The sequence below is a fragment of the Protomyctophum bolini genome, assembly GCF_963924005.1.
Source record: "Protomyctophum bolini genome assembly, chromosome: 5".
Lineage (NCBI taxonomy): Eukaryota > Metazoa > Chordata > Actinopteri > Myctophiformes > Myctophidae > Protomyctophum > Protomyctophum bolini.
Genome location: NC_137866.1, coordinates 26,058,698 through 26,083,251, shown reverse-complemented (window position 1 = coordinate 26,083,251; position 24,554 = coordinate 26,058,698). Strand labels below are relative to the sequence as shown.

The 24,554-nt window shown below is 40.8% G+C and overlaps 1 protein-coding gene across 1 annotated transcript in view; it reads left to right on the top strand.

Annotated features, from left to right (window-relative positions):
* LOC308315446 (guanine nucleotide-binding protein G(s) subunit alpha) overlaps positions 1 to 23,920 on the top strand; it is a 42,486-nt gene extending 18,566 nt beyond the window's left edge. Inside the window, exons 5-12 of the mRNA XM_080763419.1 lie at positions 2,857 to 2,954; positions 13,085 to 13,139; positions 13,390 to 13,463; positions 13,896 to 13,954; positions 15,611 to 15,731; positions 16,673 to 16,803; positions 20,192 to 20,259; positions 20,636 to 23,920. Of these exons, the coding sequence (XP_080619545.1) occupies positions 2,857 to 2,954; positions 13,085 to 13,139; positions 13,390 to 13,463; positions 13,896 to 13,954; positions 15,611 to 15,731; positions 16,673 to 16,803; positions 20,192 to 20,259; positions 20,636 to 20,782 (753 nt within the window). The 3' untranslated portion in view covers positions 20,783 to 23,920. The remainder of the gene's footprint in view (positions 1 to 2,856; positions 2,955 to 13,084; positions 13,140 to 13,389; positions 13,464 to 13,895; positions 13,955 to 15,610; positions 15,732 to 16,672; positions 16,804 to 20,191; positions 20,260 to 20,635) is intronic.
* Positions 23,921 to 24,554: the final 634 nt, after the last annotated feature.

The window sequence follows — 24,554 nt, the reverse complement described above, 5'->3', positions numbered from 1 at the left end:
TTTTTAGAATCTGATCTCAGGTCAGAATGGGTTAATCAGACCAGTGTGTGTCCAGTGGAAACCTCTATGAATCTGATCTCAGGTCAGAATGGGTTAATAAGTAATGTTTTTTATATAATATTTTGCTGAAAGTGAGCTAAACTCAGCCCTGTCCAGTATTAAGTGTTCATTATAATATTTTATCCATTTGAGAAAAGGCACATTTTGCACATTGTGCTGTTCTAAGAAAGACCAATTCATCTTTTTTATTTATTTTTACATTAACTCTGGTCCTGGTAAAGAGTGGGACATTTTTTATCATATAGGAAAACCATTGGTGGAGAAGTTTGTCTAACCCATGTTATGCTTAGCTGTGATTGGACCATAGAGGTTTGGGGAGGGGCTTAGCTATAGGTAATTCCAGCAGCGTGTCACAGGTTTGAGTCCCAATCCTGACAACCTTTGCTGCATGTCTCCCCATTTCCTGTCAGACGACGGTTCATCTATCAATTAATAAAGGCAGTCGGTGCCGCGCTATGAGCTTGTAGATCTGCTTTTTTTCAATAGCTAAAGTATAACATAATGCTTTAAAACACCAAAAGGGGTTCCCGTCCTGAATGGGCTAGGCAAGCAGAAGATAATGCAAGGCTATGTGATGATATAGAGGCAAGCACCTATGTATGCATTGTCTGTGATCGTGTTTTACACTATAATCTTCATTAATTTATTTATATACATAAGACATGCTGCTGACACCGCAGCTTTTTTACAGTACAGCGAGCAAAGCATCCAGCAGTCTTGCTCAAGACACATATCTGTGGTGAGCATCAAACCTGTGTCTTTTCACCAACGCCAAGTCTCCCTGCTGCCCGAGAACATTCCACATATGCCTAGTTGTTGGGAAACCATTTACTGGTTTATTTGGCTGCATTTGTTTGTTTGGTCGACTTGTTTGTCAAATGCAAAGGCCCCGTTGTAAATCAGGAGGATGGAGATTGGGCATTTGTCCTTTTTGCTAGGAAAAGGAAGCTTGATGGTATTATGAGGCAGAGCATCGGTAGTACGCATCTGGGCTACTTGATGGTGTGTGTGTGTGTGTGTGTGTGTGTGTGTGTGTGTGTGTGTGTAAATATATCCTCACTTCCAGTCAGATTATCATGTGTAACATTATTGTCAATTATGTGGTTTCCTTTTTTTGTTGACCAAGCTATGTATCTCATTCATATTCTACATACTTTGTCTGTCATAAATCAGTGTACAGAGAGGGAATGAGAAAGAAAAAAAGAGAGGGTGAGAGTGTAACACTGAAATGCAAATAGATATATCCACTCTGAAACCAGGAAGTATCTTGCGTTTAGCCTGGATTAGGCCCTGTGCATGGCCATTAACTACCACAAGTTCCTGTTGCTTAACTGAAACAGGTAATAGACACTCATGGTGAGACAATAGCCTACTACACACCTTTTGTATTTCAGTAATCCATGAATTGTTACAAGACAACTGACTTGAACCAGAAATGGGAAGAGCAAAAAACTGTCAACACTATGAACTGTGCATAGACTGTATCGCTCTCGGACTCCGTAGAATATAGTAAATCATTATATCAGGACTGATTATTATTATGATTACCGTAATAATTGTTATCACACCTACCAGCGAATTCATCAGGGATTACCTTTTAAGCCATTCTGAGCCATACTCATCATCCCCCATCTGCTCGCTTGTTGTATAAATCACTCTAGATGCGATTATGAGCAAAATTAGTCAAACTTTGGTGTTAAGCGTACAAATGATGGTGCAGCTCAGTTGGTTTAAAGTGAGCTGTTCCAGTGAGTTTCCTCTGCCCTACTGGTATGCGCCTCTGTCTCCCTCCACCACTATTTACCTTCTCAGACATGTACACAGGCCCCGACCAGGCACAACGCACACTGCATGTGGTGTCAACAAAGCTGCAGTACTAGTAGGCCACTAGGCCCTCAGACGCATTTTACGGACGACAGACAAACTCCATATGCTGCTTTCTTATAATCAGAAGGGAATTTGCTATGACAAATTATGTCTGCATGCATACTGTGTATACACTATATTATTTGTATTGTGCACCTTGAAGGCTGCATAGTCAACTGTTTTTTTTGTCAGAATAAATGTACTAGAGTGCTAAGCAGATGAGGTAGATTTTCCTCTGAAAAACCCTGCCTTCCATTTCACCCCAAAACCGGGACGTGAAATCTTCCATTGCTACCTCGCGCTAATAAGTCTGATCTCTCTTTAGAAGCGTTAATATTCTATAACGAGATGCTTGATGAAGTCAGAAATTAGGACAGAACATCGCCGTTCTGATCAAAACCATGGATAGCGCTGTAGATTCAGAGTAAATAAGGAAGGCCCGTAAACGGCTGCGTGTGCAGAAAAACAGCTCCGGGGCGACGAGCAAGGCCTAGCAACGGCCTCTGTCGAAAAATGTATGTTAGCGATTTATATATAATTTAAAAGGACCTAAAGATGTGTCCACACGTCCTGGGCCTCCTACGGGTGTAATTATGAAGACGTGGACTCGTCCTGGACATCATAAGTGTTAATATGTGCACAAAAACAATTTGCAGGCATAGACTGCACTGGTATAGCTCACAGCCTCACACATACTGTACACATTCACACATACACATTCCATGCTTTTTTTACTCCTTTGATGTGGCTAATGTACTGTAAGTCACTGTCATTGAAGTAAGCAGCAGTCACAAATATTTATACCTAAATGTTATACACCTTCACCTCTCTCACTCTGTATGCCTCTATTGCTTACCCACACCCGTGCTTTCTTCCCTATGTACCTCTCTTTCACTCATCTCACTACCTCTCTCCGTCCCTCCTTCCCAGGAGTTCTATGACCATGCGAAGACACTGTGGCAGGATGAGGGGGTCAAGGCTTGCTATGAGAGGTCCAATGAGTACCAGCTCATCGACTGTGCGCAGTAGTAAGTAACCCTCATAGGTGCATGACATCTACACCCAGTAACCCTCATAGGTGCATGACATCTACACCCAGTAACCCTCATAGGTGCATGACATCTACACCCGCAAGACGTCTTGTGGAAGTTCCTTCCCTTTTAGTCAGCTGGACGGATCTAGCTCATTAGCACGCTGGGCAAGACCTTATGTTGTTGATTGTCTAAACTCTAAATGGAAGTGCAGGAATTTGGCGGAAGCGGAAAAATGACAACTTCCAGGAGAAGTTAAAACGCTGGAAGCCCCGCTTCCCGCTAGACACTCTCTGCCTTAGGTCGTGAGTCGTGACCAGGCTTTTGTCTTCGCAGATGAGTAAGGCTGGGACCAAGGCTAGCTCATTAGGCAGTGAACTCCATTCCCCAGGGAGTCACATATTTTCTAGGGTGTCCTAATGCCAAATGACTAGAACTTATATCTCCCTAGAGAAAAACCTGTCTTTGCTCACTATCCTCACTGACTGGAAGTTAACAACTACAATTCCGCTATCACGGGGATTAACAGTGTGAGCTAATGCACACACATTTGATGAATGTAAAAGGCCAAAATGAATGTACAAATTATATATTATTACAGCTACATGTTAAAACAGGTTATCAGGTTATTCTCTATTTTTCAAGGTACTATACTATACCCAACTTAAAGAGCTATCCAGTTGATATTGGTGATGTTGCATATTGCATTCTTATCAGACATTGAAAGCATCTGTGCTGGCCTGCCTCAAAGTCCAATCACACGTGATTGAGTGGGAATATTCTGAGTCAGTAACCTAATCCCAAAATCCAATTCACTGTAGGGTGATTTTAACCCGTTTGAGACTTAACCTGAGAGTGTGACGTCACACCAGGTATTGTATTGAATAGTCGATGTTCCGACGTTTGAGCATCCAAACCACTGTAAATCCTTTCATGACAGAGTTTAGATAATGATATCGGAGGAATCCCCCGGCAACATTGTGAGATGTGATATTTGTCCGTGATGTACTATTTGTGTCGTGATGTTGTAATGATGACGCACTACTGCGCATGCGTGGACAAATAAAATCCTTTAGCCAATGGGGCCTGGGAGGCCATTGATTGCTTCCCATCAACCTGGAAGGTGATTGGGGCGCTGATTTGGTGTAGGACTCAGGGATGCATCATGTTGTGGGCTGTGGCCACCAGAGTTTATTTGTTTGGGTGCTTAAAATTGTTTGTTTTTAACCCATTTTTAGCATTATGTTACACTTTAGCTATTGATAAATAGCAGATATACAAGCTCATAGCACTATGAGGTTGTAGGTCTGCTATTTTTGAAAATTTGTGAAAATGTAGTGCAAATCTTTGAATATATATTCTTTCAGAGCAAACGTTTTTAACTCAAATCTTTGCTTCTGGGAGGTCCCTGGAACAACATATTTTCAGATGGGGGTCGGTGGCCAAATCAAACTATAATTAACTCAATGTCTGAATATCACAAACACTGTCATAGCTCCACACTGCCTGCACCAATCACTCCCACTTTTCACACAGGAACTGACCATAATAATATGGAGGTCTTAACGAAGCCCCTTTCCCCATTTAACAAATTACAAATTCATAATTACTTTATTAGTGAAATAAAACGCAGAATTAAAACACCTCCGCCCCTTAGCAACACCTGCATCACACAGGCCACCGTTCTCGCTGGTACCCCACTGGCATGCTTCCTATAGCTACCGCCGCAACACAACAAACAGTGCCCTATGCAATTTAATACTTCCTTAGCATAGAGCAAGACAGCTGCTCACTTCGAGCGCCTCCTCACAGCGCCACGACTTACGCACAGCCTCACGGAACCTAGCGCTGCGCAGCCCTGTCCCCCAACCTCAAACTGCCCTGCATTACACACGCCAAATATTCTGACAATCCTCTTCATTAAATTAATTTGTCTCAAAAACAAGTGAAATGCACCTGCAATTGGATCTGCGACTTACCAAATATATCTGGGAGTACCTGTGCGACTGTCCATACTTTCTGTGGTGCATAACTGGGGGTCCTTGATACTTTTCAAATAGGGGTCTGTGGGATAATAAGTGTAAATGTTGCGGTCCTTTCCATGAAAATGTTTCCCTACCATGCATTTGTAAGAATACTTTCATGTTATACTGCTGTTTTTATTCATTACAAAATACACAAATATATTATACAAGTTGAAATATATCAGAAATATATACATATAATTCTGGGCTTCTTGACATAAAATAGTTCGAGAACCACTAATATAGAAACATGGGTTTTTCTGAAAACTGTCATGATTTAGAAGACATTTGTAGAATCGTTCTCAGGTCTAAATGGGTTAAATCACTAAACAGCCATCATGCACCTGCATCTCTGACATTCTGATCCCTGGCTTATACCCTTCCTGTAATCTCGGATCAGGTGACAATTATTACTCCCCCAGCACAAGGCTTGTAAGAATATAGTATACTACCACTGGACATTCGACAGGCTACCTGTGTCCACTTTTAAAAACTAATTTGATATAACTAGAATGGTGCCTGTTGGGCACTGGCTTACTTGGAACGATGCAGGTTGGAAATGCATGCCCCACCCAGTTATTATGTATGTGTCCCTTAAATGGAATTCAGACGTACGTACACACACACACACACACACACACACACACACACACACACACACACGCACACACACGCACACATGGTGCATTTATAGATGGAGTAAATTAATTAGGCCCTTGCCCAAATATTGAGTCTGGCCTGGGCAGAGGCCTTTTGTGGCGGTTCTGGACAACTGTGGGTCCGACCGACTCGACACCGGGCACTGCATTCCCTGTGGGGGTGTGTAACGTGCGTGTCGAATTTGAAGTTGGTGGGACAAACGGATCACGAGTTACGTGGATTACACACACAATTTCTAGATATAGATGGCTTTTAACTAGAGGAATTGACACCTAGTTCTAAACAACAGGTGCTTTTAGTTAATATACTGTGGTTGCCTATGGTGAGAACAACCTTAGTTCACTTATATCACTTTTTTACGAACAGCACTATTATGTGTTACGTCCCAGAAGACGCCTGGCTGTATTTTATTTATTTGGCCCCATGATTAGACCCCCCCCCCCCCCCCCCTCGCTCTCTCTCCCACCTTCCCTGATTCATTGACAACCCTGTCAGAGCATACCTTGTGGGTGGCGTACTTTAAAATCCCATACCACTAGTTGAGCAACTGGTTTAAAAAGCTTAGTGTGAGACTGATGATGAAAGGGAAGCACAGCAGGCTGAAGAGACTTATTTGGATTTTATCCCAGGCCAGCGGATCTGTGTGAGCTAGGACTGCAACTATCAGTTATTTATCTTAGTGATTTTTCCATCGATTAGGTTTTACATTAATTTAATTATTTTTATTATATAGATTTGTAATATAATTGAAATGATTAGCCATTTATTTTATACACATTTCCACGATTTGTGAGCTTGTAGATCAACTTTTGTTCAGACAAGTTGTGCTCGGCTCTGACGCATTTTAAAAACAGCTCCAGTCCACTCTCAATTCAAAATCGTCCCGCTCTGCTCCCACTCCACTCCGCTCGTATCCTCTGACCCCTTAGTTTGTTCGGTTCGTTCTTGTACCTCCAAATCATGGAAGGGATAGGGAAAGTAGTCAAATGACCACTTATTGTTTATGGAAACTTACCTGAGGCCACGTGTCCACCAGAGACCTGTCAAAAAAGAAAATGTACATAGAAGTAAGCAAAAATGGAGCAACTTAATGCTAATCTCTGAACTTGAAAACAGGTTGGCAGGTTTTTATTTGTTTTTGTTTTTTAAATGACAAATCTCAAGTGGATACTTGGCCTAAGACGGCTTCTCTTTTTGCTGCCTAGCATTGTGGCTTAAGACAAGCCGCCTTGTGGTTGCAGGTTATCTGAGCACTTCGAGGCACTGCAGTACTGTACCATTACCTGAAGGTCACTGCAGTACTGTACCATTACCTGAAGGTCACTGCAGTACTGTACCATTACCTGAAGGTCACTGCAGTACTGTACCATTACCTGAAGGTCACTGCAGTACTGTACCATTACCTGAAGGTCACTGCAGTACTGTACCATTACCTGAAGGTCACTGCAGTACTGTACCATTACCTGAAGGTCACAACAGTACTGTACCATTACCTGAAGGTCACTGCAGTACTGTACCATTACCTGAAGGTCACAACAGTACTGTACCATTACCTGAAGGTCACAGCAGTACTGTACCATTACCTGAAGGTCACTGCAGTACTGTACCATTACCTGAAGGTCACTGCAGTACTGTACCATTACCTGAAGGTCACTGCAGTACTGTACCATTACCTGAAGGTCACTGCAGTACTGTACCATTACCTGAAGGTCACTGCAGTACTGTACCATTACCTGAAGGTCACAACAGTACTGTACCATTACCTGAAGGTCACTGCAGTACTGTACCATTACCTGAAGGTCACAACAGTACTGTACCATTACCTGAAGGTCACAACAGTACTGTACCATTACCTGAAGGTCACTGCAGTACTGTACCATTACCTGAAGGTCACAACTTCAAAGCTACTTAACAGTTAAATGTCCTGTTGAAGGGTCCTTTTAGCAAGATACTGGAGCCCTCCCTGCTGCTCAGTTATTGTGACTCACTCACTGTTGATAGCAGTGTCACCTAAATGCCTACGGTAGTCTGTAACATATGCACTATATGACAAATACTTATGGGTGTGGCTATAATAGTAATTCAAAAAAAGTTTATTAGTAAGTGCTAGCCAGTTTTATTATGGTAGTATTGCTTTTATAGTAACTTTCTTAGAAGGCAAGTTATTGACTGCATCAGTCAGTCAGCTTCGTTTAAATATTAAAAATATACATTAGGGATGGTGAGATTAACTGGTTTATTATTAACCATATGGTTAAAATGGTAAGAATTATATAAGTTATGTAGATCGTATATTCAGCCATGCATTCCACTTCTGGTGCATGTGCTGTGCCATGTGACACATTCATGGATTCTGGATTTGTTTCCATAGGCTGTGGCTCGGTTTCAGATAATGTTCAGAACCTAATTTCAGCTCTGCACAAAAAGTAGCACTAACCTGAGTTCTGGGAACGCATTGGAGGAACAAGCGGTACTGTGGTCACGCTGAGATAACGACACTGCAACTAGACACTCAAGCAACACACAACCAAAGACAGAGGAAAGCACGCTTACAAATGTACTTTCTCATACCAGAGCCATTACTTTTTCATAAAATGAACTTCCGAAAGCATTTAAGGCAAGAAATCAACAGGGCAGATTTCCTCATTTCGGAAACTAATACCTATTTGTTCAAGACCATTTCAGAGTTGACCACAATGGAAGTTGTTTGACTTTCACAACTTGCTAAACGAGATGTTTAGAGAATTATTTAGGGTGCGTTCGGAAATAGCGCACTGAGCACTGTGCTCCGAACGCACCCATATAAAACCGATTGATAGGATTGAAGAACCACTTAATGGACACAGTGTGTTAAACAGCTGTAATTTGAGCCAATCTGCAATTCAGTAATTGCAATAGTGGATGCACTTGTATGTTCGAGATACATGAACTACAGATACTCACACACTGACTGCTGAAAATGTGCTCACATATGCAGCCATTGTCTTATTCAGTGGTTCTTTTTCATTAAAAAAAAAAGAGAGTTACAGTAAGGTTCCATTTGGATTTGTACCACCTCAAGGGACCAGGGACCCTGAACCCCACTTTGAAGTAAAAAAAGAATAGAAAAAACTGTTGATAATTTAATATACTGTATTATTTTGTAATTTTAGGCATCCTACTATAAATGCGCCACGTCTCTGCGTGCGTGCGTGTGTACGGTTGTATGCATGTAATTCCAGAACCCACCGACTTCAAATTCGACACACGCGTTCCACACCCCCACAGGGAGTCCAGTGCCCGGTATCGTGTCGGTCGGACCCACGGTTCTCTAGAACCACCACAAATAAAAAGGCTCTGGTCAGGCTCTGCCAGTGGGCCTAATCAGCTTAAATCCCCTCACCTGTGCAATTTCCAGCCTCTGCCTTGGCCAATTGATTCCCATGGCAACCACACACCTGCCAATTGATTACTTAATCAGTCCACTTTTCAGTTTGCACTCTTCACACACATGCAGGCAGACAGATACAGAGGCAGACAGATACATAGATTTTATGAAAACAGGTATTGCATACTACAGACATCTCCATATACAGTATAGGTACAAAAGGGACACAGACAGATAAAACGGGTGCTATGACAAGTTGACAACGGGTATTATTAGGTTCCCAAGTTGCATCATTCCTAAGAAGGCCGGTGGCCGACGGGTACGTACAAGTCTAGTACATGTTAAATTTGCAGGACCAGTAGTACTTGTCGCCAATGCACCTGCTTGAAACTGAACCAGGTGTGCGAAAGTCTTCTCTTCATAGGACCAGAAGTACGAAAAACATTTAACCCAATTTGCGATTGCGAGAAAACAGTTTCTTATACTTTTTCAACTTGTTTTTATTAGTTATTTTCTCTCAGAGCCTCCTCAACAGTGTGACAAAAAATAACAAATAATACAATAACAAGATGAAAAGCTTTTTTTAATGTTTTGGAGTGAAGAAAATAAACATTTGTAGATTGTGTGCATGTAGCTGTACATTGTACCTGTGTCTATCTATATACATACTGTACTGTATAATCTACATATAATCATAACCTCTCGCTGAGGTTAAATGTTCTTATACACGTCAAACGTATTTTTACAATACACTGATTGAATTACAATAACCTGACAAAGGGGCAGCATACCCTGAAGAAGTATAGTTTTGTGTCATCCCACACACTGCAAAACATGCATGCGCACACACACACACACACACACACACACACACACACACACACACACACACACACACACACACACACACAATAGCTTATACCGGTATGTACACTGACAACATGCCACAGCATCTGACTACGTATGTGTCAACACTGCCACCTGTCTTTTGCACTCTCTCACTTCCTCTGTCTATCCCCCTTTCTCTGTCCAATTTATTTCTCTTCTTTGCTGGTTCATCTCTGAGCTATTGCTTTTCTTTGCATATTGTGGAGCATTTGACTCGATTAAAATAAAAATGATATTGAAATCGCCCAAACGCATATCATATTCTGAAGCCTGCATGCAATTTTCTGTTCTTTTTTTCAAATTACAGAATGTGTGTCTGTACTTTGAAAGGGTTTTGTTGTGTAATGACTCATGAATCCTCCACACAACCGAGATAACAATCAACGCTGTCATCTTCGATTGTGGAAAAACGGGGACAAAAACACCAGAGTTGGAGTTAACAAAGTTTTCATGATCCAGCAGTGACTTGCACAGTTGCAGGAACCCCAAACATGACATGTCCCCTCTGAGGACGGAGGGACAGATGAAGGATGGGAGGATGAGGGGGGGGGGGGGTGATGTCTGTGATATCTAAGAATAGGTACATTGCTAAATATTCCAGCTTTTGAGCAGCGTTGAACTACTGTTCTCATGTGTTTCGAATTAGTGCTTTGTGTTGTATTTTGAACGGCGTAGGGAGACGGTAACCCCCCCCCCCCCCAGGTGATGTACAGTAGTTGGTTCAATCCAGGAGTTTGTTCGCTCCATCTATCTTTAACACACACACACACACACACACACACACACACACACACACACACACACACACGCTCCCACTCAGCCCTCCCTTGCTTTTCCCCTTCTGACATTTCTCTTCTGTATCTTTCTCTCCCTCCTCTTAACGCAGCCTCAATGTCTTTCCTTCACTTTCAGTTTCTTGCTGAATCTCTTCATTCTTCTTCTCTCTCTCTCTCTCTCTCTCTCGATCCTTTTTCTGGCTCTAGTCCAGCAGACTACACAGTAGATTGGGAGCTGATCAGACTATTAATAGTAGCTATGGTTGGATCTCCATGGTAACCGTGCTGAGGAGCTATTTTTGAAATCTGCTCTGTAATGTCAGATAGACACCAGTACTCTATCATTCCCCCCCCTCTCTCTCTTTCTCTCTCTCTCTCTCTCTCTCTCTCTCTCACTACTCTGTTTTTTATCCATGTTCCTGTTTCTGCACACACACACACACACACACACACACACACACACACACACACAAGCCTTTTGTCTTTCCTGCTCTCTCCTCTCTCCCTAGTGTCGTTCCTTCTTTTTTGTCCCGCCTCTCTTCTTCCTTGTTTTATCAAACTTCTCTTCCCAATTAGAATAGATAATACAACAAAATTAATTAATACTAATTACGTGTAATAATTTCCATTCTCAAGATTACACTGACTTTGGGGGCAAATGAGCACTGACTGACCTTTACCATGTGTGTTCAGCATTCATTTCGTGCATATTGCGCAACAATGCTAAAACCTGTTGTATGTAGTACATTTCACTTTTAGCGGAAGCAACAAGCTAACATGGTATAATCTCCAATGCATTAGCGTAGCCATTCTGGTACATGCCATGTCTGTTGCCATAACAAATAAGTCCACCTTTACATATGCGCATGTGTGTGAGGTTGGCGTGTGTGCCAGCAGTGATGCATGTACGAGAACATAGTGACACACACACACACACACACACACACACACCCATCTCCACTCTCTCTCTCATTACGTCCTTACCTCTCCATTCCATCTGTAATTCTCTGTTTCTATGCTCCAAAAGCACAGCGCATTTCATCCCCCAGTCATTGCAGCCCTCCTTCATTGTACAAAGTAAAATCCTCAGTGTTAATATTTGTTACTCATAGAGTGTACCATTGTGACCAAATGGTGACTATAATAGCGAAGATGGCTATTTTCACTTTTTTAATTTAAATGGGGCTTAAGTGGTTAGATTAATTTACACTCAGGATTTTAAAGTGTATCTGGAGTTGCTCCGTAGAGATCACAATTTTTAAGCACGATGTCTGAGATGGTGTTGTAGTATGTAGTATGTTGTATGTATGTACCCTTGTTGGCTAAAGATCAAATCTTGTCAGGGCTTTTTCTGCTTTGCCTCGATTTCCTCACTTACTAGAATAGAAGATAGTAAGTTGCTAAAATAATTTGTGCTGCACAATGAATCGAAAAAAGATCAAGACACCTATGCAATCTCACAAGAGAGACTTTAAGAGATTTCAGTCAAACACTTTGATGTTGTCTGTTTAAAGCCACAGTAGTTGGCTCCAGGTGCCACATTTTGAATGTAACTACAGACAATAAATATTTTCATGGAAAAAATTACAATCGTGATCTCAATTCTTGTGGAGGAAAATCGAGATTCACATTTGAGCAAGATTCGTGCAGCACAAAAAAAAAGAATACTAGAGTAGATATGGTGATAAAATCACTCCCCGTGTGAATTAAGCTGTGCCTTTGATTAGTATTTAATTGAGCTATATACAGTATCGACTAGAGAAACAATATTATAGGAATTTCAGTCACAGGTGTTGCAAATACTACCAATTAAAGATCAAAACGCTGCTTGTGGGCGCGTTCGGAAATGGTGCACTGAGCGCACTGTGCAATGCAAACTAATAGGCGAGTGAGCTCCAGTGCGGTATTTCCGAACGTGCCCTAAGTCTCTGTGTCTGTGTGTTGTGTGTGCATGTGCATTGGAGCTTTTTTTATCCCATGTGTGCGTGGCTGTGTGCACGCCGTGTTTCCATGTGAGCGTGCGTAGTGTTCGTGCATACTAACTTTGGCTTCTTCACGTTTGTGTGTCTTTCGCGCGTGTGTGCGCGACTGCGCGTGCCTTCCTGTGTGGTTTAGAAGTGGCCGGCGTGTGTCCATAAACTCATGCCGACCAGTGTGCCTTTTTAAGTGGCTCAGTCTCCGGTCCTGTTTGTGTGGTAATCACTTGCTAAGCAGTTGCAGGTGTTCGTGCTCATCGAGAGAGACATGGTTGGGCACTGCTTAAAAATTTCACACAAATGAATTGCATTCATTTTTATGACCGTTAATGACGTTAATCAACCTTGAGTGAATATGTGTAAGAAAGAATGGAGTTTGTAAGGACTGTTTACTGTATGTCCAGTACTTAACATCCTTTTTCCTTTATCTCTGCAGCTTTCTGGACAAGATTGACATAGTGAAACAGAATGACTATACTCCCACAGATCAAGTGAGTGCTTAATTAAACAATATAATGTAGTAAACCTGATCTACAAAACATAAAATATGCATATCCTGTGTTTTGCAGATATACTTATATTCACTTTATCAAATTCATATCATATTTTTTATATTGTAACATGAATTGTTTGTCTTCACAACATAATTTATGAATTGAAACTAAATGTGAAGAAACTGTTAATTGGAAGCCAACCCCATTCATATTACATACTTATTTTCCCCTTCTTTTTTTTAACCAGGACCTTTTGAGGTGCAGAGTATTGACTTCAGGGATCTTTGAAACAAGATTCCAAGTGGATAAAGTCAACTTCCAGTGAGTAAATAAAAACTCTCAAGAAGAAAGTTTGTCTTTAAAACCCTATTGAATCAATGGTTCTCAACTGAAATACGACACTGGCATCTGAATTTTGAAATAGAATTCACAATTATTTCACAATCTTCTTCTTATCTATTAACCCATTTTGGGAGGGAACCCTTTTTGGTGTTTTAAACATTGTTATAATTTAGCTATTGAAAAATAGCATATCTACAAGCTCATAGCGCGCCACCGAGTGGCGCGCTACGAGCTTGTAGGTCTGCTATTGTTTTTTAATCGTGAAAAGGATTTAGATAGATTTTCTTTTTTCCGAGGTCAGGCCTAAATGGGTTAAGCTTTCATAAGATTATGCAAGTAGACACCTGACAATGATTATCATTCAAAGGTCATGATCTGTATATCCAACAGTTTTCTCTGTTCTCTTCATAGCATGTTTGATGTTGGTGGTCAAAGGGATGAACGCCGGAAATGGATCCAGTGCTTCAACGGTACATTTGATTGATTGGCTGATTAATCTAGTGACATCCTTTTTACTCACTCCTTCGTCCTCTCATCTTCTTTCTATGACTACATTTTCCACCCTTTTAAATCCAAGGTCTTTCTCTGATTCTAACCTTTTATCCCACTGTTTCCCAAACAGTAGATCTGCTGTTTTCACTAGTTTGGGTCCCGGGGTAAACGTCTATTCTCTCTTTTGGGTCTCGACCTGAAAGGTTTGGGAACCACTGCTCTATTCCCGCCACCCGTCTCACATCTTTCTTCCTCTATTATACACTTTTTTTTAGTTTTTATGAAAACAACTAATGATAAAATAACGGAACCACAGAGCTTTTTGTTTATGCAAAGGCTTTTTTTAAAACATTGATTTTCGGGCAACAAAATAAAACGTTTTTTTAAATACACTTGGGGGATGTCAAATTATACGTAATTATTGGTTTGTCCTTTGTGAGCCGAAAGGTTATGGCAGCCATTATCCATCTGTTTCAATTACTTTCACCAAAGTACTTATTCTTGTAAGTTCCAAGCTACATGATGGAAGTTGGAACTATTGTCTGCTTGACATGCCCAATATCACGATACATGGTTTACGATACGATACATGGACGTTATTGGTTCATTATGGCGATACGATTCGATGATTTGAAATCGATACAGTAATTATTTAGCAAATATATTAAATATGTGTGAAACTTGTGGATAGCGCAGGTTTTTTAAGGGAAAGATTTATTAATTATGGATATATATAAGTAAACACATTGATTCTATGGCAAATAGATGGACATTGTATTTAACACATATGGACAAACCCACGCCTTGACATGAACACAGAGAATATACACATTAATCGATAGACCAATTGGAGCTATATGGAATGGACAAGTAATTAAAACCATCTTTTTATTTTTTCTCTTAAAATTTCTAAATAGTACTACTGTATTATATACATTGCAAAACGATTCGATACCGATTATTTGCAAAACGTTACGATACAAAGTCAATCGATACAATACCATATTTGCTGTTTACAATACATATCGATATACTTCGATCTTTTTAATTAAATTCGATATTTCGGTACAGTTACTATATCATTACACCCCTAGTTGTGAGCTTGTAGATTGACGATTTTCTGTGAGGTTTCCCTGAAATTCCCTCACAAACAGGACCCCCCCCCCCCCCCCCCCAGAATAGGAATGCTAGGGTTCAAGTGGTTAAATGTCTCTTCACTTGTTTCATTTGTTCTAATTGCGAACGCAGTGAGCACTTACTATGAGACCTAGCAGATCATGAGTGTGTGTCTGTGTGTGTGTGTGTGTGTGTCTGTCTGTCTGTCTGTCTGTCTGTCTGTCTGTCTGTCTGTCTGTCTGTCTGTCCCGCTATCCAAATATGGAGTGTGTTGCATCAGCAATCACTCAGCTCCATATATGGGCACAAAAGGGGCCAGGTCCACTCAGCTCCATATATGGGCACAAAAGGGGCCAGTCATTTGTTTGTTGTGGACCTGGCCCCTTTTGTGCCCATATATGGAGCTGAGTGCGTTCGCTTCCCGCGTTCGCGCGTCTTACTCGTCTTCTTGTGTTGAGATATCTATTTTTATCACTGATTCTCCCTTTCTCTCTGTCTCTCACCACCTACTCCTACAGATGTAACAGCCATTATTTTTGTGGTGGCCAGTAGCAGTTACAACATGGTGATCAGAGAGGACAATCAGACCAACCGTCTACAGGAGGCCCTCAACCTCTTCAAGAACATTTGGAATAACAGGTGAACTTGGAGTACAATACACAAATGCACATATACATACATACACACACAGTTTCATATACCAGACTTCACTTATGAGGACTGTCCCAAAGTGCACTACCTGCCACATCTAAACCCTCTCCCTCACTTTGATCTAACGCTAATTATTATAAACATAAATGTCCTTGTCACTCTAAGTCTAAAATAGTGAAAGGCGAAATGGGCTCACTTTTTCCTCTAATCTTTATATCTTGTATGTATGATTCAACATTTAATTATTTGTCATTTGTTTTTCCATATGAAAGCAGCTTTAAAGAAAATAAATAAATAAAAAGAAGTGCACCGGATCTTTTCAAAATAAAGGAGTTAGAGTGCCCAGCAGATGAGGCAGATTTTACTCTGAAAAGCCCCACCTTCCTTACCTATAAAACAGTTTAGTCGGGCCGTAAACAAGGAAGTGAACGGCAGTGTGCATGCGCGAAACATGTCTAGGATTGCTAAAGAAGGCATGGCCAAGCAAAACAAAAAAATATATATAGAGAGAGATTTTTAGCGGTTTTTATAGCATTAAAAAAGAGCCTAAGTCGTCCCCAGATGCCATGGGCTTCCTACGGGGGTCATTTGTGTGGACGTGTTGGGCACAAAAAGTGCATACAGTGCAGACAGCATAAATTCATAAAACAATAAAATAAGTAGAGCAAAAAAATACAAATCTCCTGCTTGTCTTCCTTCAGTTCACATTCATTTACATGTATTTCTCTGGTATTTTAGTTTTGCTTGTATTAGTCATTCCGTAAATGTGTATTTTATGAGGATGGATAGATTTATATTATGTTTCAAATCTTCATATTGTCAAATTTCTAATGGACTAACTTACTACAGTTAATGAAATAAAACCTTTTCGTTGAGGACAGAAACTCAATGTCCCTATTGTTTTAACTTCTGTATTCTATGGTCTGCAGGTGGCTGAGGACCATTTCTGTCATCTTGTTCCTCAATAAGCAGGACCTGTTAGCAGAGAAGGTGCTGGCCGGAAAGTCCAAAATCGAAGAATACTTTCCAGAGTTCTCTCGCTACACCACACCGGATGATGGTGAGAGACGACGGGAATGGAGAGCAGAAAAGATTGATAGAAAATATAACAGAAGTTTAAGAGATTGCATAGAATCTCAATTAGAAATCATAGAAATTCAATTCTATGTGTCAAGTGTTTTTTTCTTGGGAGGAGAAGAACATTTCAGGGAAATAATTTAACTAAACTAAAGTAGGGTGGTCAGATGTCCCAGATTGTCCAGGAAAGGCCCAGTTTGTAACTCCAGTCCCAATAAAAGTTTGAACAAATATAATAACCCTATACCCAGTTTTCACCACCTGTTCCAAATATGACCCAGTTGAAAGAATGTTCTGTTATTATCCCTTAATCTTTATCCCATTGATATATAGAAATGCAGGTCGGTTGGAATCTGTAAATATTTACCTCATATCTTTTTTACCAGTAGGCCACGTGACATTAAGACTTGCTAAATACAACACACAAGTACTTGGCAATCGATTCATTGCATTATAAACAATTTATTGATACTAGGGATGTGAACGACTTAGTATTTTGTGTGTCGACATGTCGGGGGGGCATTTATCGATGTGTCTGTCTGTCATTTTTTATTTTTTTTATTTTTATTTTTGCTGCGTAGCAGTTGAGAGAAACGGCACTTTCCTTTAAGCACCACAACTAATCACGTTTAGAATTCACATCAAAGCCCTAATGATAATAAAAATGTCTTTATTTTGTGTTTATTAAACACGGAACACTTGTTTAATCCGTAGGCTACAGCAGCCTAACAAGGTCGACATTTGAGAAATTACAATAATTTGGCACTGGCCTACTTGGAAATGCATGCCCCACCACATTTATGTCTGTGTCCCTTTTATGCCCATATATGGAGTTCTTTATCAGGCATCCCCAAATATGGAGTCTATGCAGATGTCAGAACATCATTGTGATGTCAGCTCAGCGGTGCCCATTGGGCACTGAGCTACTTGGAATGATGCAAGTTGTAAATGCATGCCCTACCCAGTTAGTATGTCTGTGTCCCTTTTTATATGGAGTTCTGTGTCAGGCATGCCCAACTATGGAGTGTTGTGATGTCAGAACAGGCCAGCTCCATATACTGGGCCGGGGCCATGTCCAGAGTCCAGGCAGAGGCCTTTTGTGGTGGTTCTGGACAACCGTGGGTTCGACCGACTCGCCCCTCCAGTCGCTTTGGCATTGTCTTTCGATAAAGCACGGCCTACTCTGGTTCAAGAAATGTTATCAACTCACGGAAGTCTTTCCCCTCAACAATGTGAAATGGGCTATCTTCTTAGCTGTCAACTTGGTGCCCACCGGTCATCACAATGAGGTTTCACGGTGAAGTCTACCATGCTGCTTTGCTTTGATGAAGGCTGTATAGGTGTTTCACTTTAATGTAATTTGTCATCACAGTTGTAGATGAGTGATAAGTACATATACGTTTTTCTGCACAATTTTCATTTCACTGTTTATCGTCAATCTTGACAAAATGGTCCCACACCGCACTCCTATGTCTGGCATTCCATCATACAGATTTTTGTTGGTAACATCTTACTGATATTGAGTGCTGCACGCAGCATTCTGGTGTAGCACCCATCTAGAGATTTCTCCAGGGTTGGCTTCAGGATCCAGCATTCAATGTATAGGAGAACAGACTCTACTGTTGCGTAGAAGAAGCTGAGTTTGGTTTGACGGGGGAAGTTGGAGTTCCATACACTGGCCATGCCGTTCAGGGCCTTCCATGCAAGTGCCTTCCTCACTTTCAGGTCTTGCTCAGTTGAGTTGACTCATGAGCCCAGGTACTTGAAGTCCTTGACTTCCTTCAAAGCAGTGCCTCCTATTGTTGTCAGGTGGATGCTCTGATGGGATGTTAAAGGTGATCACTTCAGTTTTCTTGGCATTCAGCCAAGCCTAGGCCAACCTTGGCACACTCTGATTCCACTCTGGTCAGGAGCTCCTGAGCTTGTTCCACGTGGTCAGAGAACAGGCTGATATCGTCCGCGTGGTCACGGTCTGTCAGGACTACTGTTGGGTGCAGCTGCCATTTTCACGCGGGCTTACAACTATGCGCAAGCAGGAAGTCAACAAAACTAGTCCACGTGCACACGAGAATGCACTACAGCAGCACAGAGACACACAATTCTGTACAGTTCCCTCTCCCATTTGATATTTCTTTTTACATTTTTAACTGGCTATTTTGGAAAACAGTAATGTTTGTAATGTTTTTGAACAAGTCATTACACAAGGAAATATAATGATATTGTAAAAAGCATGAGTCAAGATGAAATTCGCCCCTATTCGATACGATGAAAAGTCAAACGATACGATATGTTTCTGTTTGCATATTGATACAGTTCGATCATTTAAATTTAAATCGTTACACCCCTATTGGATAGAGATTCCGACAGACAGATTAACATAGATCAACATGCAAACCCAATTCCTGAAGTAGCATGCAGTTAGTGCCACCAGCCACAAGAGGTCACTCTGGCCACTCTCAACCTCAACAACAAGCCTCAAGAGACCTTTGAAGCTGTTTTAACCACTTGAACTACTTTGTCATATAGGGCGCGTTCGGAAATAACGCACTATGCAATGCAAACTAATAGGTAAGTGCACTCCGGTATTTCCGAACGTGCCCCTAATAGACCATATTCACACTGCAGTCATCTTGCCATTAAGTTTCCAAACAGAAAAGTCCTATCTGATAGTTTTAAACAACGTCAAACTCATCAACATTGCAATTGACTGAATTGCAATGTTGGACTGAATTATTCTCTTTCTATCTGCAAAGTGACATTATGAGCTACTGTCTGTCAAGCAATTCCAAAGTGTTCGTCGAGTTTGCAAGCGCTCATTGGTAATCGCTCAACTGCTCTGCGTACCACCTGTTTAAAGTTGCACATAATACAGTAGACAGCAGGACGTTGCTTTACCAAACTCCTCTCAAAATAATCACCTGCAAGGCATTTATTGACAGAAAGTAGCTCAACATGTCTACAGTTATTAAACAAACACTTAGCAGATAGAACTTTTTTTTTGTACAGCTGCAATATTGGCAAGTTAGTTGGCTAGTTGCCACCCTGCCATTAAATTAATGGCAAGATGGCCGCCGTGTGATTTGTGAATATAGTCTAGCTAAAATAAATAATATACAAACTTAACACTTAACATCACGCCGTGTTGTGAGCTTGTACATCTGAATAATTGCTCAAAATATGTATGCTGCCAGGGTTAAAATTGGTTAATGGCCTCCCTTGTTTTGAGGTATTTTTTGCATAGGACTTGTTTATTGCTTGATTTTTATGTTGATTATAAGTATGATTTCACTAATGTTTTGAATATCAGTGTGAGTCTCTCTGATCATCATATTAAAAAGGTCTCTGATCACCCTGTTGCTCCTCTCCTGCAGCAACACCAGAGCCAGGGGAAGATCCACGGGTCACACGAGCAAAGTACTTCATTCGAGATGAGTTCCTGGTAGGTTCTGACTAGGAAACCTGTATTGTATAATTTGAGAGCATGTGTGAATTTACTTTGTGACAGTTGTCAAATTTTGCCAAGCAGATATGAGTGTTTAGCAGTGATGTGGGAGAGTGTACAAGTGAGTTTTATCAACAACCAAATCTAAACATTGTAAATAGTCTTTTTGCACACCTACAAAACCAGTGCTAGGAGAGGGACAGGCATCGTTGGAAAAAGGTAGTCCTGCCGTTTCAGTCAAATTGCTTTCATCAAATTACTAAAGAATTAGCGACAAATTGAACATTGGCACCTTTTTTCCACATCCTTTTTTCCAATTACAATATCAGTCTGCTGGTAGTTTAATAAAGTTTCTCAATGTGTTTTTGTACAGAGGATCAGCACAGCCAGTGGAGACGGGAGGCATTACTGCTACCCCCACTTCACATGCGCTGTCGACACGGAAAACATTCGTCGCGTCTTCAACGACTGTCGAGACATCATTCAGAGGATGCACCTCCGGCAATATGAACTCTTGTGATGGGGAGAGGATAGGGGTGTGTGGCCAAAAAGAAAACAACAAATGAAACGGATTGAACTTGGAACCCTAAAACCCTGAACTCCCCTCTTCTGTGGCAGTAACAGTAGAAGCTCTTGTGAAAGAATTTGTTGAGGGGTAGCCGAAATACACACACACACACACACTCTGAACTTTAATCCTGAGGATCCTGGAACCTCCCGTGGCTCTCACCTCAACTCTGATGCAGCCCTCCTACCTACAGTATAGCAAGAAGAGATGTGATGGGAGTGTGAATTTGTGTGTCATCTGTCATCTCTACCAATGACCCCTCAGGCCAAACTCCTCTGACTGATGTATTCTGATTTGACTCCTGCGCGCATCGCTCCTGCAATTCCGGAAGGTTTCTGATCCTCAAGCTATTTCATCTAATCCCTAAATACCGTGATGGTTTAGATTTAAATGGAGGTGAGATGTGTGAAGACTGTTTAGGTCGATTTTAAAAGAGCTACTACTTCTATATTGCAACCTGGAAAGAGATTACTGTTGAAATACTGCATATAGAGAATTATACAACACAGCTGATGAACTAAACTCCACTGTATTTAAAACAAGCACTGTGCTCAGGACTTGAACTGAATTCATGGCGCACACACACACATACACATGCAGTTTGAACACACAGATCCCTACCTAAGGCTATGACACATTCACTTCACTTGCGCACACACACACACACACACACACACAAAGAGTCGTGCACACCCCACCACATCTGCACACATACAAATTACAAACACAATGCTTTTTACTGGACCCTGGACCGCATGGCCGTTGGCCCCACCATTGCCTGCCTGTGAGTCCTCCTGTAGCAGCCATTGAGAGACTGGTTGTCTGGCTGTCTGCACATAGCACAGTGCATTGAGATCGACTAGACTTCCTGATTCTACAGCTAGGCCCCAGAAAGAAGCAGTGTTAACACAGAGACTGACAAAGGACCATAGAGGAGTGTGTTGTGAACAGTAAGCCAGTGGGGTTTCAGGAAGAGGAACAAGGCCAACGCTGATGTGAATTTTTCTTCTTTTTTCTGGTTCTTTTTTTTTTTCTGGTGGAGTTTGGACATAATTTTCCATGGGGTGATGATAATCGTTGCTCCCCTGACTTCTCCAACGGGATTGTTTTACCACCTGACTTTGCCTTGTTGGTGGTGCAGCAAAAAAAAGTGAAGAGGGATTATATTAAATTTAAAAAGAGAAAACGCCAACTTTTACGGAACTCGAGTAACGGAGTGCAAAAAGCATCCTTCTACAGTACAGTACCATATAAGTTAAAGAGAACTCTCATCATGTCCTGATTGACCTTGTTTTACTGTCTCCACAGCTGTTTTTGTCTGTGTAGACTTTTGTGCCATTGTGCCCTGTGCGCTTTTCTTTCTTTAGCTGACTCTTTGTCTCTCAGTCATCTACTCCGACCCCCCCCCTATTCTTTCATTATTTTCCAACGCTGATGTTCCTCTCGCAGTCTTTTTTACACTCTGTCCCTCAACACAACCCATTCCTTCCCTGCATCCTTGTTTTACTGGAAACGGTCTTTTGTTTTAGAGAAAATCATAATAAACATTAAATTACAAATAAATTCAACAGCAACACGAAATCAGACACTAATCTTTACTCACTTCCTATCTCTCCTTCCAACAGGCCTGCTTTCCTCCCTTCCTCCCACCACCTCTCCTCCTCACTTCCTTCTTGGCTCCTGTGTATGTCTGTCTTTACTTTACTGCTGATTGATTATTCTTGTACAGACTGTAAAATGTATTATTTTGTACAACTTTATTGAAAAAGAAAAAAACACTTTTAGAAGATCCCTGTGCCTTGATTACGACTATGTGTGTAATGAGCTAAAAGTGGGTGTCATACTGCGCTGTATAGCTTGGCCAATCCCCCACCCCTTACTAAGCCCCCTCAGTTTCCTATTATCTTTCTGCTCTCCTTCGACATAGGGAGAGCAACCATTCGTAGCTATTGAAGTCTTAAGCATAATTTATACATGGGTAGTATGACGTCGCTTGCCGGAAGAACTGTCTCAAGTCAAGGTGTTGCGCTGCTTGAAAATCAGTTATTGGCGGCAAGTGACAGTCATGCAATGAAGCAAAAATTAAGCTTTAAGCATAGTTTATACTTTGGTGGAATTGCCGCTCGACAATGTGTCGCTCGATAAAAATGACACTTTTTCAGTTGAAACTGTGTTTTTTTTGTCAAGTGATATGTTTCATCACATTTCTTCTCCAAAACATAAATAGGCTATATTTCTGCCCTATCACCCTGCAGCCCCACCCTCCCTCCCTCTCTTCTCTTTATGATTTAAATGTCTATTTTTGGATCCATATACCCCAAAAAGATAAATATATGAAATGTATATGGGTTTTAAGAAAAGAAAAAAAAGTATTTTATTAGAATCAAATGAATCTTGACAAATTGTACACTTGATAGTGTGCCTATTGCTATAACTTAAATCCTTTCAACTGAAGTTGTGTTCGGGTTTCTTCTGTTCTGATCCCGTGCCATCTGCAAAAGACATTTTGATGGGTTAAATGGGAGATAAGTGTTTATTCACCATTTATTTCCTTTATTAGCTTTAAAGTAAAGGTGATGAGAAATGGTCAAAATGCTAAACATTGCTTGTTTCTACAATCTTTTTTTTCTTTTTCTAAAGGAAGACAAAACTACTACAATACGAAAAGACAGAAATACATTTTAATTTCTTTTCAATTTGGGGTCCTCCATCCTAGCTTTGCACAACTGAGGCGGCCTGTACAGTATTAAGCCTATTTTATACTTTCGTCTTATTACCTTGTCGCTCATGAGTCATGAAAGTACAGATTTTCATTGAACGACGAGTTTGTGTGACACTTAGCAACTCTCTCACTTCAGTGCCCTAGTCTTCATTTACTGTGTACATCAAATATGGGTTTCTGAATGGGAACTCTGAGAAATAAAGGTGTGGGTTTTTTTTTGGTGCAGACAGTAACCGGTCTGTCATTAGTACACACACACACACACACACACACACACCTCTGCCAGCAGTATTCTATGACTAGACAGGCATATATTCTGCCTTTTCCGTCATAATTGTAATTGTGCACTTCTATAGTCTTAATTTTGTAATTTCAGTAAGGTGTATTGGTATCTGTAAGTGTTATAGAATAACAAGTTTTCTGTTAAATCTTTTAACCAACTAGCACAATAAAAATATGAGGAATTTGATAAAGCAAAGATATTGGCACCATAAACATTTTCATGGTGTGCACTGACAATGCAATGAAGCAGGACCATGGATGCACACACACACACACACACACACACACACACACACACACACACATATATATATATATATATATATATATATATATATATATATATATATACATACACACACACACACACACACAACACACTATTCATTCAATAGATGTGGGGAAATGTGGACATGGAGAAATTAACAAAGCTACTGTAGGTTCGTAAATCTGCGTTAACATTGGTCGCATGTGTGCCATAGCTCTCATTCATTCGGCTAAATTAAGAATTCTGTGTCTGAAGGATCTGATTATAACGATCCACAGCAATTTAACACAAAGCAAACCCCTGATATCACCTCAGGGCACTGACATGGTGAATGATCACAAGGCTATACTACTGCACAAACCTAAAATATTGAGAATCGCCCCTGTCTCCAAATCCTCAACCAATCGGTTAATTTGAATTACATATCTAATCTAGCAATATTTCTTCAGGTC